Genomic DNA, 18,214 nt, shown 5'->3' with positions numbered 1-18,214 from the left:
AGAACTGTTGACACTATTCTACATAGCTGAGCCTTTTTTTTCAACATTGTGAACAAGACAACTTATGTTTCTCCAATCATTGTTTTTATGGGGATAAGCATTACAGATGGCTGTGTAACTGCTCAAATGTTTGCCAGCTGATATATCCCTATGATATATGATATGATATATCCAACTTTGACCTGGATGTTATGTTTAGTTTTTTTCTCCTACTTGGTTTTTGCAGCCTGACTTTCTCAAGTTTTGCTGCAAATGAGAATGCTGCACTCTTGTCTACTATAGCTATCTGTGTGACAGCCATGAAAAACAAATAGCTAAAAAATTGTTAAAAAATTTAACAGTGATGCCATGAAAAGACTGGACATCCAGGAAAGAAACTGCTAATAACATTTGTGTTTATTATAAAATTAACTTATATCTGTAAGTACAGGCAGCAGCACTTTAAATAGTCGGAATTCTGGATTTCCCAGGATCTCTATAAAGGCTGTCTTCTCTTTTGAGACTTTTGGTCACCAAATGAAACATGTGTTAATGCGCCCATGGTGGATATTGTGATATCTGATGTGGCTCTTCCGGTTGTCTTATCTGGGCTGCCGGAAAATCCGACGTCCCCCCTGTATCCCAATGGGCTTTTCACCAGAGACCACCATGATGGCCTTAACAAGCTTTGTAGTATATGCAATGTGGTATCTCTAAACATCTGCTGTTGTTTGGCCTGCTTATACAGACAGCCCAAAGGGACCAATTGGCCAACATTTAGAATAGATTCATCTCTTCAAATTTCTGGAAAAACAGTCTTGACGTCAGAATTAGTGGGCTGCGTTGTTTCTTCCCAATTTTATTGCGGCATGTGAAAACACTAAACGTATACTCCTTAGATGATTAATTGATGTGTATCTGATTCAATAGCAAAAACTCCATAACACCCTTTGATTGGTAATGTAATGTTTTTGTAGTTTCTGAACTATTATTTTGCACAATAAATATTTTTTATCAAATAATGTGATAATGCTAGAAGGTAAGAGTGCAATGTTAAGAGTTGTTTTTGTATTTAGTAATTCCAGTGTGCACATGCTGGTAAATTTATCCTGCACTGTAGTTAAGGAGGGTTCTATTGGGTGTTGATATCACAAAGGAAGAAGGGTTGTTACGTAAGCACTTGTGAGAATCTTATTTAGTATGTTGAGCTGTCTCACTGTTGCCAGCGCCCCTGAAACCACTACAGCTGACCCAGCTGTTTTGAAACATGTGTGCTTTTGCATAACTATGCAAATAAGAGCATTTTATCTGTTTATGCTACATTGCATACTGGTGTTGAAAAAGCATGTTATATTTAAATGGAATGGAATAGTTTCCCATTCTGGGAAATATTGTTATGTTTACTCTCTCCCTGAGTCAGATAAAAAAATAACTTTGTAGCTGGAGCCAGCAACTTTCTTAGATAATTAACAAACTAATAATTTGCTTAATTCTTTCTGTTTTATCTTGTCTCCACTGGTTCCCGGGAGTCATTGCATAGTCCATTGAATCCCCCTCTGTAAAATGGCACCTTTACAATTTTTCAGATGATTGAAGCAGCAGGCTTTAACTTTTCAATTTTGGTTGATTTGGTTATACTACAGCTCACAGTATTCCGGGGGCAACAAAACACACTAAAACAAAAGGACTTTTGGAAATAGAATTCCTATTTGCACCGCGATCTGATTTTATCCACAGTCTGAGTCACAAACAAAGGAAAGGTGCTCGCTATATAGTTGAAGTTGTAGGCTAAATCAAGTTATAGGCTAAATCAACATGGTACAAAATGACTTGACGGGCATTTATTTAACTGAAGATCTTTGGATAGCCACAACAAATTAAATATATACATGTTAGTAAGTTAGCTTTAGAATGCTGGTAAGTGTTACATCTGAACAGAGCCAGAGTAGCCATAGGCAAAGTTAATGTAACCTACTAACTGTAAGCTTCATAGACATGTATTTGTGTTCCCTGGTGTAGTTTCATTTTCTCCTGCAGTCACTGGCAAGTATGCATGTTTTCACATGTTAAATATATGCAGTCAGCAGGGTTGAACAAAACCTCACGGAACTTCAAAAATAAATTGTCAGATTGGCTTGGTAATGAATTTGAATGACTTAGGGAAACATATCTTTACCATAATGGTGTTTATGGTATTGAAGAGCTTTACTTACTTGATTTGTTTGTTAAAAAGAGTATAGTCCAAAGAACCAGCAAAGCCTGTGAAGATGAAAGAATTTCGTCATGAACACACAAAATTACTGTTTTGACGCAAGCCTAAATATTTTAATAAAGGAAGTTGTTGTGTATAATTAGTTAAACTGTGCTGACATGTTAATGTATGCTACCTCTGACTCCTAAAAAAAATAAAATGTCAATGGTGTTCTTGGACAAAGTGAAGGTGTTTTTGTTCTAAGATATCCAAGAGAACTAACAAAAACATTTATCATTCCATCGGTATGTTAAAAGAACAGGTTAACACTTGCACTACCACAGTGCCTGCACACTAAATGTACAGTAAATTTAGTTTTATTTTCCTTTGCATATTCCCATAAAGAGTAAGAACATCAGCACTGCACAGACTTGCACAAAAAAATGCAAAGATCCGGGTTAGTTAACGGCAAATGAGAAAAAAAAAAAGCCTTGGGCAAGTAGCACAGGACTGATCATGATGCAATGTTTTATAATCTTGCATACCAAACTCTCACACAGTCACAAACTTACGCTGTTAGACTACAAGTGCATCAAGGTCTTGTGCCAATAAGGACTTTGGCAGTGTAAATCAATATGATTTTTCCTTTTCTCACGCCTTCAAATTGAAACGAATGTAACATACATGCAGAGTCCAACTCCGTAATTTGATTGTTCATAATGATAACACACTGTGCTATCTATGTCTGAGGTAATGTGGTTCTACTAAAACACAAATCAATACATCTGTTCCTTTGTTTGATCTTTGCTCCTCACAGTATCGACAAAGAAAACAGAACGCATCACTTGAGCAAACATTTGATCAGCTGATGCCTGCACACTGACACACATTACCCTTTAGATGTTCGTCCTTTTGCAATTAGTCCCCTTTTCAGTTCCACTTCTTCAATTGCAAGATTGGCGCATATTGATTGACAGTACCTTTCCGAAAACCCTGACAACATATGCAGGTTGTTGACGTGCCAACACAGGATCAGGTGTGTGGTTAATTTATTGAGAAATGGCGACGATATCAGTCTTTTACTGTCGGTGGTGGGCAGTGATAACGTTTGCAACCCTGAACAATTTAACATCTCTTTATGGCTTTACATGCTGATGAACATACCGGCCGACAGAGAGGCTGACTCAGTGGCAGCATATCCTCTTCACGTATTTCTAACGAAGTCATAAAAGTCACGACCAAACCAACCCTCATTGTAATGGATTCTAATTCTAATGCAATACACTACACATTAACATAACAAATACATTGTGTTATTTATTCAGAAAATTACTTTACAAGCTATAATCAATAACTTGTCTTGACAACTCATTTTGATGAATTAATTCTTCTGATACGTATCATTTTATTTAAGCTATGCTAAGTGAGGCATTGATATTAGCCTGCTAAAATTAAATAAAATTAGCTAATTATCTGGCAGTGTAATTATAGAAAATTCTACAGAGATTGTATCAGATTTATCGAACTGCATTCTGTTTGCCGTTGGATATAGTTTTAGATATATGAATATGTTTGCAAAGAGTGAACACCGTGTTTTGAAAGTTTCTGAAGACACTTACTTCAGAGACCCAGAAGTTGTGCACCTGTAACATACACAATAGTAAAAACGATAAAGAAACGAACAAACCTCTCAGTAGTTGACTCCCCTCCTCAAACTCTGGGCGGTTCCCTGCTCTTCTCCACTCCCCTGCTCAGCTCGGTATTTCAGCAGGCAGTATTTCTCTGGCAGCGCACGTGTAAAGATTACTATTGCGGCTGCGGTACCACGCGCGCTCCGCCACGCTTTATTACTGCTTTTATACTGTTATGTCGCGAGCCCGATGCTGTGAGCAGCGGCGGCACGTTACACTTCTTTTTTCTGAGGCCTCGCGCGGAAGAAACAACATTTTGTAAACCTGCAGACTTGCTGAGAATGAGCCCTGCATAAGTCCGGGTATTGTTGTTATCTACCCCCTCCTTTCTCTCTTTTTACCCCCCCTCTCCCGCGGTCTCCAAGTCGGGTCATTGTACATAAGTATGGTAGATAAAGGCCCCTTGTTGACCTCTGCCATAATTTTTTACCTGTCCATTGGGGCAGCAATTTTTCAAGTCCTGGAGGAGCCCAATTGGAAGCTAGCTGCACAGGAGTACAGTGACCAGAAGGAGCGAATACTTAAAGACTATCCTTGCCTGTCGAAAGATGATTTGGACAGGATATTAGAGGTATGGACACATTCTTAAACTGAACATTTTTCCATTTGACTTTATGAAATGTGTAACTACTGCCCGTTTGTCACGTGAAGATGATTCCCATATTTGTTTTTAATATTGTGCTGCAGTGTCCTCTCACTCCAAGTTGAGTTGACATATGAAAGCTTAATGAGCCTCAGCTGGTATGTAAGCTTTCACCAAACACTAACAAAACTCTTGAGGAATGAGATGTTGTCAGCCCATGGTTCCTCTGTGTGGGTCAACACGCCCACCCTTGTATATCCTGATTTACCAGCATTTAAAACCACCAAAAGTTGTCATTACATTCTTTGAGTTCAACTAGTCTTTTATCTTCTACAGCCCTTTTATCTTCTCCTGCCGGGTCACAGTGCCCATTGCTAATGATAACTGTTTTATTACTGCTACATTTAGGTTTCTGTTGTAAACTTGTCAGACTGTCTGTCTGGAGAAGTGATTATAATATCGGGTGTGGAGGGCCAATACTCGGCCCTTAAAAGTTGCGGTACGAGGTGTTCCATTGCCAGTTTCTTGTCAGGGCGGCAGTTTCTTAACCAGTAGTAAAGCTGGTACCATTGACCTCTGCGGTTTTACCTCAGCACTGATTGAACGCATAGCAAGTCAACACTGCTGTGATTTTGCATGTGTTTGCCCCCGACAAGTTGTTTGTTCACTTCCTTTAAATGTGAGGTCTTTATGACCTTGATTCTTTCCATTTGTCTGAGATGTTTGAGTACGACAAGAATACAGGATCTTAGCATGGTGGGTGCAAAGCTTTCACCAAGCAAGAGGAGTGCTGAAAAAAAAGCCTGGATTTATGTGTTTGCAGCAACATACTATGTCAGAGGAATTTCACTCTGCACTAGTAACGCTCAACATGGTTTATACCTGTCAAGATAAGGTATTAGACAATATTGCAATGCTATTGCAATGCTTTTGCAATGTTTTTTGCAGCTGCTAGCAATACCAGAAACATGTCTCAACCTGTGCCCCTTTTTGGGCCCAGTATTGGGGAGATTTATTACCCCCCACCCCCTTCTGCTTCCTTCTGCTTCTCCCTTTTGTGTTTAGGGGATATGCCCCATTCATGGTACAGCCAAATCCCTACAATGACCAAATCTGTTTGAATATAGGAATCCAAACAGATGGTCAGGAATTTTATGTTTGAGAAAATTTGGAAAATTTCCCTCTTGCAGTTGCTACTATAAACCAGAGAGTAAGTAGAGTAATGTATTTTTTTATTTTTTTTATTTTTTTTGCTTGGACTCTTAGAGGCTGCTCAACTGAAACTGAAACACTTTCTGCTCTTGTGCTCTCTCTGGGGGACAAAGGCAACACAATGCCATTTGCAGGGCACTTTCCAAAGATCATATTATGCTGCCTCTTTGACAACCGTTTCCCTAACTGCTATGTTGTGCTATTATAGTACTTTTCCTCTGTTAGTGTTAACCAAGACACCTGCTGGAAATGCGCTGTAGTGGGTGTAATAAAACAGGGAGCATGACGCCCTTGAGTTGCCTTTATCAGCCTTGATTGTGTTAGCAGCAGTGATTCTGTTAGATTTCCATTATGGAAACTTTGCTCTACTTGTTAACAATTAAAATGTATATAAGCAGGCTTAACAAGTGAAGGCAACACTTGTAAAACGTAGTCTTAGTCGTAGTTTTATTAACAAAAAGTTTACTATTAACTATAGGATCCTTGAAGTGGTCACAGTTTATAGATTGGATTTTATGGCCCATCAATGTTGGCTGTTGAGAAGCTGTTATAAAACTTCAGTAGGGGAGTGGGGGTGTGGATGTTATCTATTCTGCAAATAAGATTCTGGGCATCCTGGTTTTGTAGCATGGCGTGTTAGCACTTGTTGCATGTTTTAGCATTGCCCAGAAGTGCTGTGGTAAGATGAGAATGCAGAATAACGCACAACACTTTGCAGATGATATCCACTGCCAAAAAAAGGTCATGGACTCTAATGTTTCATTGGACCGCCTTTAGCTGTGATTACAGCGCACATTCACTGTGGCATTGTTTTGATAAGTTCTGCAATGTCACCAGATTTATTTCCATCCAGTGTTCCATTCATTTTTCACCAAGATCTTGTATTGATGATGGGAGAGTCTGACCACTGCATAAAGCCTTCTCCAGCACATCCCAAAGATTCTCAATGGGGTTAAGGTCTGGACTCTGTGGTGGCCAATCCATGTGTGAAAATGATGTCTCATGCTCCCTGAACCACTCTTTCACAATTTGAGCCCCATGAATCCTGGCATTGTCATCTTGGAATATGGCCGTGCCATCAGGGAAGAAAAACTCCATTGATGTAATAACCTGGTCATTCAGTATATTCAGGTAGTCAGCTGACCTCGTTCTTTGGACACATAATGTTGCTGAACCTAGACCTGACCAACTGCAGCAACCCCAGATCATAGCACTGCCCCCACAGGTTTGTACAGTAGACACTAGGCATGATGGGTGCATCACTTCATCTGCCTCTCTTCTTACCCTGATGCCCCCATCACACTGGAACAGGGTAAATCTGGACTCATCAGACCACATGTCCTTCTTCCATTGCTCCAGAGTCCAATCTTTATGCTCCCTTGCAAATTGAAGCCTTTTTTCTGGTTAGCCTCACTGATTAGTGGTTTTCTTAAGGCTACACAGCTGTTCAGTCCCAATCCCTTGAGTTCCCTTCACATTGTACGTGTGAAAATGCTCTTACTATTAAACACAGCCCTGAGTTCTACTGTTGTCTGACGATGGTTCCCCATCATCCTTCCAGTTTTTAATAATGCGTTGGACAGTTCTTAACCCAATTGTAGTAGTTTCTACAATCTCTTTAGATGTTTTCTCTGCTTGATTCATGCCAATGATAGGACTCTTCTCAAACAGACTAAAATCTTTTCCATGACCATGGGATGTGTCTTTCAACATGGTTGTTCAAGAAATGAGAAGCTACTCATTGCATCAGTTGTTGCCATAACTTGTTGTCAGCTGAAAGATAAGCTCCCATGCAGTAATTATCCCATAGGAGGCTCGTACCTATTTGCTTAGTTAAATCCAGGTGGCGACTTTTTTTTTGGCTATAAAAAATTATCTGAGAATACTCCTTTATTAATTTATCTATTACCTCAAACTTTTGCATAACAGGATGTATATACTCAAGCCATGCACTGCAAACTTTCCTCAGAATGCCTTTCGTAAGTACCTCTTGTCTTTGGACATCCTTCCCAATTTTGCAGACGAGCTGCATTGGGTAAATTGATTTTACTTTATTTGCGTGACTGCAAACGTTGCTTTGCTTGTTCATGTTGCACATGACACAAAGATCACATTTGTGTGGCTGAAGAAGCTTGCAAACACAGCTCAACACTCTGCTGTCACATGTTTTTAAAGTGAAACATGGCCCTTAGGTTAGATCGAAGGAGCACAAAAGAATGAAGTAGTTTCCTGTTTTGGGGGATAGTTAACCATGTCATGTGCCTGACATGCTTTCTTGGGGTTGTGGGCTTTAAATAGTCTTTCTTTCTCTTTTGAAAAGTGTAACAAACATTTAAAACACACTGAAGTCATACAATGTAGCAATGCACTTTCATTTTAAGGGTTTGTGTTAAAAATTATGATTGGTACAGTACAGTGCAAGTCAACATTTAAGTCTGTATACTAACTACAATCATTCAACAAGCACAGACCAAGTTTCATGAGTTTCATTTGTTTAAGTATTAATCAACTTGAAAAGTGGAGGTTAAAGAATAATACCCACATTTGGTGTCAATAAAGTAAGTCCCACAGTTTCCTGCAATCGTAAAAGCTTTGTTTATATGACTTGAAAATCAGTTAATGGTGCAAATACTCCGTGCTCAACAGATGTAAGATGTAACTTCATTTCAACTAGAATTTTAGAACTTGCTTCTTTTGTGTGTTCATTAAATTCAGAAAAAGTACTTGTCCTAACTGTAGTTTCTTATTAATGTTCATTTTTTACTTTTGAAGATACGCTCTGCCTGTTTTATTCCCACCCTTTGTGTTGGATCTTTGATCGGTGCAGGCGTTCAAATGTCAGTATTGTTTCCCAGATGCACTGTACGCATCCCGTCCGCCTCTGTACCAGAAATCAATACAGAATGACTTGGAAGGGCTTGAGTGATTTTATTGTTTGTAACTCCCTCAATCCGGCCCAATGGCAGCTGTTCTTGTGCGGTGCTGGAAGTGGAAAAATACAGAGGAACTTTAGTGGTATGCTGGCCCACCAGCTGTCCTGATAACAGTATGTCGTTGTGGTTTTTGCTGTTCTTGTAGTTATCAGCGTGTGGCAGTTGCAGACTGCTAAACTTGCATTATGGTAATATTATCAGCTCTACAAAAATAAATGAGGAATGTGGCATAGATTCTGTTTGGCCATGGAATATGTGGTGTTATGGCACTATATTGTAATTGTCACTGTGGATGGCTCACACCAATGACTAATAATCAGAGGAGGCCATTTTTCTGTTTGTGGATTAACAAATTTTTATCTTGTTTGATTTGTCACACACTCGCTATTCCTCTAACATTGTTTGGAGATTTTATTAGTTTATTTTGGTGCTTTGTCAAGAGTGTATCTATGTTGGTAGCTGTGGTTGTGTATCCAGTTGTCCAGGCATGTGAGGGAGCCAGTTGAACAACTTCCTCCTGAGCTGGTTTGGGCTCACTTTGGTTCTTTTATCTTTCTTGACCAGTGTTTGTGCTATTTGGCTTGTTCTCAGGGTCATTTGTGACCTGAGGCCACCATGAGTTGACCAGCGGCCGACCTTTTAACCATTTAAGAATCTTTTTGCATGAGTGAACCTTTTTAGTCTCCATGGACTCCATGGAAACCATCTTCTCACTGGTTACCACTTGTGTAGTTGAAAGTCAACTCAGTTATTTGGTACTAACATTATATTTAAAGATCTGCAAACATACCTCTGAATTCTGACATTGTTTAAGAGATTACTTCCTCTGTTTGACTGACATTCACTTAAACTTTGCCCTTATTGTATTCCTGTGAATCAGCTTTTTTTTTTTTAAATGTGTCAAACCTCAGCAGTTTTTATCTGACAGACAGACTGTGAACATGTTCAGATCACCCTTATTAGGCTGGAATAAGGTGCAGAGCTGAACGCATGCACAGACCACAGACATGACACAAACATAAAACATCTGTTTTCCAGAGAACAGACAGACCTGAAACAACTCCAACTTGTGGGGTAAAATTTCATATTGGTCCTAGCAGATTAATCTGTGTTAGTAATTGTCTTGTTATTTTAGGTTTTAAATATCTACTTTCATTGCGTGAAAGTTGCAGCTGTGTGACTTTCCGTTAGTAAAAACAAAGTAAGTTTGACATTCTGCTGTGGTGTTTCCCTGTTGTTTTCCACAAGACGGGGAGCAATTTCTGGCCTAATACTTAGAGGGGAAACGGTGCCCAAGATGTTTGCATGGTAAAAACACATCATCAGGTATATGCAGTTGCCATGTGTCGAAGGTTTCTGGCTGAACATGGCCAATAAGTAGTTTTACCCCATACCTATACATGTAGCTAGTTGAACAGATGCCATGGGCTGTGAAGAGGACTAATAAAGTAAACAGGCGTCAAACATGTGAGGTTTTTGCTCAATCATGGATTGAACACAAAACGTGGTCATGACTGCAGTCATCCTAAAGCCTAACAGGCCAACAGAGGAACTGTGTTGTTTCAAAAGACAAAACAATGGCCTTGCCTGGTCCTAGTAATTACAGAGCAGAACTGTCGCAGACCTATCATTATTAAAGAACCAAGCATCTTCCAGTACTTTAGGGCTTATGCGAATTTTGCCAATGCCTGCACATTTCCCCCCTATTCTAGCACTCTAGGAGAAAGAGTGTGGGTTAACGCATTGTCCCGTCACACATGGCCGGGTGTTTGCTTATTCCCAAGAGGCGTAATTCAGTTTTTGTTGTGGCTGCTCAAGGACACGTGTGGTTGGGAATGATTGATTAAGCGTGTTCTGTCTCTTCCCTTGCATTTCAACACCAAAATGTAATTCAAGAGGGAGATGAGGTATGTCAGGCTCAAATGTTGTTTTATTTTTAATAATTCATACTTGGTGAAACTGTAGGTCTTTGTAAAAGAAAAACAAGCTTATGGAAGAGCAGCTAGTTTAGAACTACCTGTTCTCTTTAATCCGTGTATCATTATGTGCTTATGAAATAGCTGTTTGGGGATGAAGCACTTGCCTTCCTGTTTCTCTGTCAAAGTAAGCAGTGGCTAGAACCAAAAAGCCCTCAGGTTAAAGGCAAATCTCTGGAGTGTCTGAGTGTCGTTTCAGCTCATCAGTACTACTGGAGATACCATCAACATATCACAGGAAGGATGTTCTGGAAGAAATGGAGCTTACAAATAACAAGCTCCCTGCCTTCCTTGTGCTTAGCTCATTGGGCTCTTGTACCACTGCAAATTGATGGTGTCCACATGTATTCTGTATTCACGTTTGTTTAAAGTTAATTCTAGCCTTTTCTCAGTTGTAGTCTTTATTGCCTTTGTCCTCAGGTGGTGTCAGATGCTGCAGGCCAAGGAGTCACTATAACTGGCAGCAAGCCGTTCAACAACTGGAACTGGCCAAATGCTGTTATCTTTGCTGCCACAGTTATCACTACTATCGGTAAGAGTTTTTGATGTTTCAGGAGTGGCAGATGTAGCTCTGATCAGCCAGCACACGTTTTTGTAGTATGCAAAACATTTTTAATAAGAGATTGCAATGTCTCTGTAGTCTGCAAAAAGCTTCACCGAGAGGTCAGGCTGCACGATTGTTGTTTTCCTATGTTTTCGTACCTTGAAATATCTCTACTGTAGCCAAAGATAAGGGTATATGCACTGAGCTGTTTTTCAAACCATTATGCTATTTCAACCCTCCCTTTTTGTTTTAATTTTTACAGGATATGGGAACATTGCTCCGAAAACATCAGCGGGCCGTGTATTTTGCATCTTCTATGGGCTGTTTGGTGTACCTTTATGTCTTACCTGGATAAGTGAACTCGGAAAGTTTTTTGGTGGCAGAGCCAAGCACCTGGGCCAGTTTTTAACTAAAAAAGGATTTTCACTAGTAAGTTGACTGTATTTCTTTCTAGAATTTTTGGGAAACGTTTGCATATTGTGTTAATCTAATTAACATGTGTTTGTTCTTTTCTTCTCCAGAGAAAAGCTCAATTTACCTGCACAGCTATTTTTCTCCTCTGGGGTGTGCTGGTCCATTTAGTCCTTCCACCTTTTGTGTTCATGTCTCAGGAGGGTTGGACATACATCGAGGGCTTGTATTTCTCATTTGTCACCTTGACCACAATTGGTTTTGGGGACATGGTTGCAGGTAAGCTAGAAAATACACAATTGTAGTTTATTTGTTTAATCTGGACAATCTCTATTAAAAGCCTAAATAAAAAGCACCTTTTGATATCTTTGAACATATCACATTTCCAACACAAAGTTTTGAATTAAAATGATTAACAATTTTCTTTGTCCCTCCAGGAGTCGAACCAAATAAAGAATACCCAACTCTGTATCGATACTTTGTGGAAGTGTGGATTTATCTGGGGTTGGCTTGGCTTTCTTTGTTCTTCAACTGGAAGGTGCGGATGGTGATTGAAGCACACAAGGCACTGAAGAAACGCCGCAGGCTGCGCAAGCTATCTCTTGATGAGCTCCGCCACTACAAAGAGTCTCACAAAGCTTCCCTTCGTTTGCCACCCACTCCTAATGACGTCAACATTTTCAGCTTCTTGTCCAAAAAACAGGAAGGCTACAATGATTTGATAAAGCAGATTGGTACCAAAAAAGAAGGCAGGACCATTGACAGCACGAGAAACGGCAACAATAAAAGCAAAGACATCGGCCGCTCCAAGAGTTGCAATGACGCCCCCATGTTTAATGGCCACAGTATCCTCAGCCTGGACCGATCACCACGCCAAAAGAGACGCTATAGTTTAAGTGACCGCGTCACTGTTGCTTTTTCAAAGTCCAAAAACTACCTCCTGGGCTCAGACAATGGTTTACTGCTAACAGAGGACCATGTAGAGGGTGACCTAGAACTTGACCAAGACCGAATGTATGAGAACCAGCTTGACAAGGACATCGACCTTGAGAATGCAGGCGTGGGAGATTGTGGAGCAGGTGGTCGAAGGGCATGGGATTCTAAAGAGTACCATCCTCTAACATTCCAAAATGCAAACATTACTTTTATTGATGAGGAAAACTTTCTCAGTAATAACTTGGAGGAGCTGGAGGATGATGACAACGATGATGATGATGATTCTAAAGCAAAGCTGTCTATTACTACATGTGACGAAAACGTTGAAACGAACTCCAAGGAGGAGCAGAGTTCTGAATCTGAAGAATCGGTTTTCACTAGTGACGGTTCAGAACGCTGCCACTCCTATGAGAAACTTGTAGAGGAATATGCAAAGGAAGACAATACAGAATCGTGAGAGTTGGAGTTGATCAATGTGAAGTCAACACAACTCCTGGTCCATGGTTGTTGACTTGTTTGGCATTGAAGTAAATGTATTCTAATGTGAACCATATCAGTAGGGTCTGATAAGAGACTGCAAAGCCAAAATCAAATTTCAACTATATTCAAAAAATCCCATCATATTGAATAATTTTAATAGTTGATCTTTTTGTAAAAACAAACAGTGTCCTCCCTCCTGCTGAATATGGATTGAGTACAACACATAAGCCTGTCTTCCTTTTTATACAGTTTGAAAAACTATATGCCGCATTTTTTTTTTTGTAATGCCAAAAAACAATTATTGTCCATGAGTGAATTATTTTTACTCACAGGTTAAGAAATTCTGTGGAAGTGTTTTTTGATTTCCCATGCGTTCATCTATTTATATTCACCATATTGGTGTTTTTTAGAATATTTATTAAAATGAAGGACAGAGTAGCTTTTATTCAATCGCTACGTGGGTTTGTGTGTCTCCCATTGCACAATTTCAACAAATGAGGTCTGCTCAATGTCCATTCCAGTGGCGACTGTCCTTTTAAAACCTGAGCCAAGCCTTTGTCTTAAAGAAATGAAGGGGCTTAAGGGCCAATGCTCCTCTTGTGAAGTTCTTCATAACTTGTGTGTGAGGTTGCCACTTGTTTTAAACTGCAAGCAACAGCATTGTGACTGCAATAGCAATCATGACAACATCGGAGTCCTAGAACAAAATCATGAATAGAGACACTCAAATCACAGTTGGTGTTTTTTAGTTTGTTTTGTACACATCTGCTCGAAGCCTTTTGTTTTTACCTCAGAAAATGAACGCGCTTCCTTGTTGTTAAGTGCATAATGGGAACGAACCTTTGACAGCAGCAGCATTCTTGCGTTCTGTCTCTTTAGCACCCTTTCACTTGATTGTATTTGCCATGTAAATATTGGCTGAAAGCCCATCAGTAGCCACAAACACAGCTCTGCTCAGGACGTGGCCTTGCTACTCGTGTTTGCCTTTAGGGGGCTCGCACCGCCATAAATGACTGAAGTACCGCTTACGACAGGCAGCCAAGGTTAGCTCGTTGCAGATCAATACTCTCTTGACGTATGTTTCGGTCATGAGACCGGGTCAGAAGTATTGGTCCTCTGAACTGTTGTGTAGTGTTTCCCTTTTGTTTCGTGTGAACACAAAACTCATCTATTAATGTCCAGTGCTTTTCAGTCTCACTTTTAAGAGGGCCCTCAGTTATATTGCTAACTCACTGCCTTTTGCACAAGTTGCCTTGCACACTAAAACTTGAAACGGTGTTACTTTGAATGGTTAAGTGGCAGCGATGCAGTGTCACAAAGGGCGACTTTGAATTCAAAACTAGCCTTCTCATTTAACAAATTCCATTTAATAATGTACTATAAATATAGTCCAAGATTATTTTTTTTTCTTTCCTTTTTTAAACACAAAATGCACATTGTGATTGCTATTTCTGCCTTAAGGATGATCGCCATCAAGTGAATAGCCTTAAATCCACTGCAAAGCAGAGGATACACAATACAATGGAACATCTATTGAATGTACTTTGCAGTGATTCACTGGTGAGTTGTAATCTGTCATACTAGGTGGATACTTGTTGTTCCCATTGTAGTATTTCATTACAGGGTCACCACTTTTGTGAATGTGAATAATCCTCTCATTTTCACTGGGTTTCCTGGATGTGTTATCGCAGCATTGTTATGTAGACATGGTACTCGTGCAGACTGAATTTCAAACATGTCTCTAGATTATTATTAACTAAGAACAGGTTAGAGAAGTTAAAGCCATTGTCCAAAGTTTTACTCTTAATGTTGCTCCATTGTGTAAAAACTCCAGTATAGTTTCTGTATAGTTTTAGTTACCTTTTTTATGATTAAATTATTTATGTTTGTAAGTTTGTATTTGAATTCCAAACAAAACTGTATATTTCATGTAAAATAAACATTTAATAAAACTTTGAGTGTTTGAGATTATTTTAACATTGTGCTCCCTACAATTTTGCACGTTTTATTTATTTTATTTATTTTTACCAGTTGTTGTGCAATTCCTTCTCTAGCTCCAGAATGAGCCAAGTTTGGAAATGTCATCTCATGATAGATATGAGATTTTGGCCAGCAGGTGCTTTCCATTAGGCTCAGATGGTTCATTCAATACTGTCTTCCTCATGACTTGACTGAAGAATTGGGTTGCGAGAACAAGCTGCAAACATGGAAAAAAACGTAGTGTCTAAAAATACACTTCTTGCCATTGGAGCATTTCAGCTGTGTACAACAAGAATTAGAATTCTAACAATATGTACCATTGCTGATCTACAGATATTCTGTACATGTCATTACATAATATATAGGGTTATTTCCAAAGCAGAGGTTCAAGGCCTCTGGCTGTTCCCTTTTTCTGTCTCGTCAGATGAGCTGACTGAGCAGTAAACGGATCATACTTTAGTAACGTAGATGTCCTACTTGTAGAATAAATAAAGAAAGAAAATCCGCATTGGAATGTTAGTTTTCAATCAATCAGTAGGCTAAACTATTGTTACCTGTTTTTTAAAGAGTTCAAATGTAACAAATAAAGTCATTTAGAACCCTTAAGACTATATAAATAAGAACTGTGTAGAAAAGTTATAAATTATAAAAAAAAAAAAATCCTTAAAAATAAATGTTCTTCTCCCTAATATGTATTCTTGGGTCATTTTGCGAACTCTGTTGAAGACTTTGACAACAGTAGTTATTTGGCGTCAGCAAGTTCATGTGTAAAATTTGCATGGTATATCGAGCATGTCCCACCGTCACCTGACGCTGTTATGTACACAAAATCCAAGGTCATGCTGTCAGAGGGTTGAACAAAACTGCAAAGGTAGCAAAAAGCTGAAATGTAAACCTAGCTGTTATAATGAAACTAAAAATCAAATAACGACAGAGGAAATGAAAGCAGGGAGAATTCCCGCACCTCATCTGAGTTTCTTTGAAAGTTACCTCAACCGTTTATTATACACCACCTATTACTGGCATACAAGATGGATTTAAAAAGAACCAGTAGAGCTGTGGTGGTGGTGTTGAAATTTGCTGCTCTGCTGAAAAGACATCAGATTAACATAACAGTCAGTGATTGTTGGCACAGTTTAAAACTGAACACCGGCGCCTGGAGGTATTCAGTAGAATAACCTTCCCAGGTTCCATCATGAGTTAGGAATTCACCTCAGAGATGTGTCAACATTAACTTTTAGAAAAAAGGAAAATTGCTCAATAACACACTGATATTTTTATTCCCTTCTGAAGCTGTATAATGTTTTAGCTTCTCAGTCTGATTGCACATTAAGCAGATTCACAATGTAAAAATCCGCAACAGAAACACATTTCCGCCATCAATGTTTCACCAGAATGGGTGGCGCTAGAAAACCTTCACCCTTCTAAATGTTAACTCATGATCTTCACTGATGATGGTTACTGAACCAAACTAAAGAGAGGGCTCATTGTGAAAATGTGCTGAGTCTGGTGGAAACCAGAATGTCTCCTGTTACTGTGGGATTCCAGACACGACATAAATCAACCCTCTTCAGCGTCTTCAAGTTCCTCACTCCGAAGTGTGATCGAATACGTAAAGATAAATACTGAGAATAATGTTGTTTAAAGAGCCTAAAGCTGACCCATTGTGTTTGTTAAGTGTTTTGAGGTCATTTTAGTCGTTTTATTACAGTCATGGAGTGTAGATAGGACCATAAAACAGGAAAAGAAATGCTTGATCCTTGACCTGATTACAGCGTGTAACAGCAGTTTTAATAGATCTACATTCTGACAATTTACGAGAGCGATTAGATCAGGGACATCATCCACTTATTTTAATAGAATCACCACTTGCTTTATATTTTTATGTCAAGTTGTCAAGTGACAACTTTACTGTCAGTGTAATTTTCTGCTGACAGCTGCTATGAGTGTGTAGTGTAGTGTAGTGAAACAATCTAAAAACCCACTGTGCTCTACCTGATCACCACTAAACAACTGACAGATGGAGTTTGTTCCTTACTGGGGGAGCAGCGGTAGATATTCACTGATTAGGCACATCATTATGACCACCTTCCTAAAACTGTGTAGGTCTCCCTTGTGCCTCCAAAACAGTTGTTACTCATCAGAGAATGGACATGGGCCTTCTGAGGGTGCCCTGTGGTGTCGGGTAACCGAATGTTGTTAGTGGGGGCCTTTGAGTTCTATGGGTTAAGGGGAGGGGCCTCTGTGGATCATCCAACAGAAACTTGATCAGTTTGGGATCTAGTGAATTTGGAGGCCAGGTCAATACCTTGTTCTGTTCTTCATGTAAACCATTTTTGTGTGTGCGTCTGTGTCAGGCTGCATCCTGCTGGGGATGGCTGCTGCCATCAAGGAGTGTCATTGCTATGGGGTGGGGGTGCCTGGTCTGGTCTAGGTGGGTGGTACACGTCTAAGTAACATCCACATGAATGCCAGGTCCAAAAGTTTCCCAGCAGAACATTGAACTGTCTCAAGATGGTCAATGTTATTTACTTCATCTGTCAGTGGTTTTAATGTTGTGGCTGATTGGAATCATAACTGCAAATAAATTATAATTTTGCCCATTTTTCAACTTGTTTGTTGTCCTCCAAAAAGTCTGTTCCAAAAATCTTGCAGTTCTTGTTGGCCAGTCACTGATTTCATACTCTTACACAATCAGTTAAGGTCAGCATATTACCAGCAAGTTGGGGCGTTTCCAGGGCTTTCAAAAAAAGTCTTGAAAAAATGAAGCCTAAACACAATTATATCAAGGCTTAATGCATAATTTAATGCTTAACTGAGTGATAGGTGTGAGGCCTCAGAATTTGCTGGCCATCTGGCCCTCAGTATCACCGGGCCTTCCTTGCCCACACATTTTTTGTGGTGGAAAGTTGGTCTGATTAGGAACTGATTATGCGCCAAACAAGATTTGACCTCACAGGGAGGCGTCACAACCTGTCAGTGGAGCAGGGTAGAGACAGCAGTCAGCCACTGAAAGAGCGTCATGTAGAGGGTGGTGGACTTTGTACAAGGTCCTTGCCTCTGCCACCGATGCCAGAATGCCAGAGTATTCAGCTCTGCCCCACCACAGAGCTACCTACCTCCTTATCAGAGCTACCTACCTCCTTATCAGCGTATCTAGCCGCGAGGTGCCCTTCTTCTTAATGCTGCTTCCCTTGCCCATGACAGTCTGATAAAACATCTTAAGCAGCTTCTGGCAGATGTTAAAAGACCTTAGCCTCCTGAGGAAATAGAGCCGGCTCTGACATTTTTTGTACAC

The 18,214-nt window shown here is 39.7% G+C and overlaps 1 protein-coding gene across 1 annotated transcript; it reads left to right on the top strand.

Annotated features, from left to right (window-relative positions):
* The first annotated feature begins 3,896 nt into the window (after window positions 1-3,896).
* On the top strand, window positions 3,897-15,468 carry LOC311505546 (potassium channel subfamily K member 5-like). The gene is made up of 5 exons (XM_084569177.1): window positions 3,897-4,432; window positions 10,986-11,097; window positions 11,372-11,538; window positions 11,631-11,799; window positions 11,958-15,468. Exons 1-5 carry the CDS (start codon window positions 4,247-4,249, stop codon window positions 12,911-12,913), a joined length of 1,590 nt encoding a protein of 529 aa, XP_084425303.1. The 5' UTR covers window positions 3,897-4,246; the 3' UTR covers window positions 12,914-15,468.
* The last annotated feature ends 2,746 nt before the right edge of the window (window positions 15,469-18,214 follow it).

The sequence above is a fragment of the Chelon labrosus genome (genome assembly GCF_963514085.1).
Source record: "Chelon labrosus genome assembly, chromosome: 20".
In the NCBI taxonomy this organism is placed as follows: Eukaryota; Metazoa; Chordata; class Actinopteri; order Mugiliformes; family Mugilidae; genus Chelon; species Chelon labrosus.
This window is presented reverse-complemented; position numbering and strand designations above follow the sequence as displayed.

What these genes read in the sequence shown, in the direction of transcription:
- LOC311505546 (XM_084569177.1), top strand. Translation starts at nt 4,247, where the DNA reads ATGGTAGATAAAGGCCCCTTGTTGACCTCTGCCATAATTTTTTACCTG. An exon ending in CACAGTTATCACTACTATCG is followed by an intron (nt 11,098 to 11,371) that starts GTAAGAGTTTTT and finishes TAATTTTTACAG; the next exon opens with GATATGGGAACATTGCTCCG. An exon ending in CTAAAAAAGGATTTTCACTA is followed by an intron (nt 11,539 to 11,630) that starts GTAAGTTGACTG and finishes TTTCTTCTCCAG; the next exon opens with AGAAAAGCTCAATTTACCTG.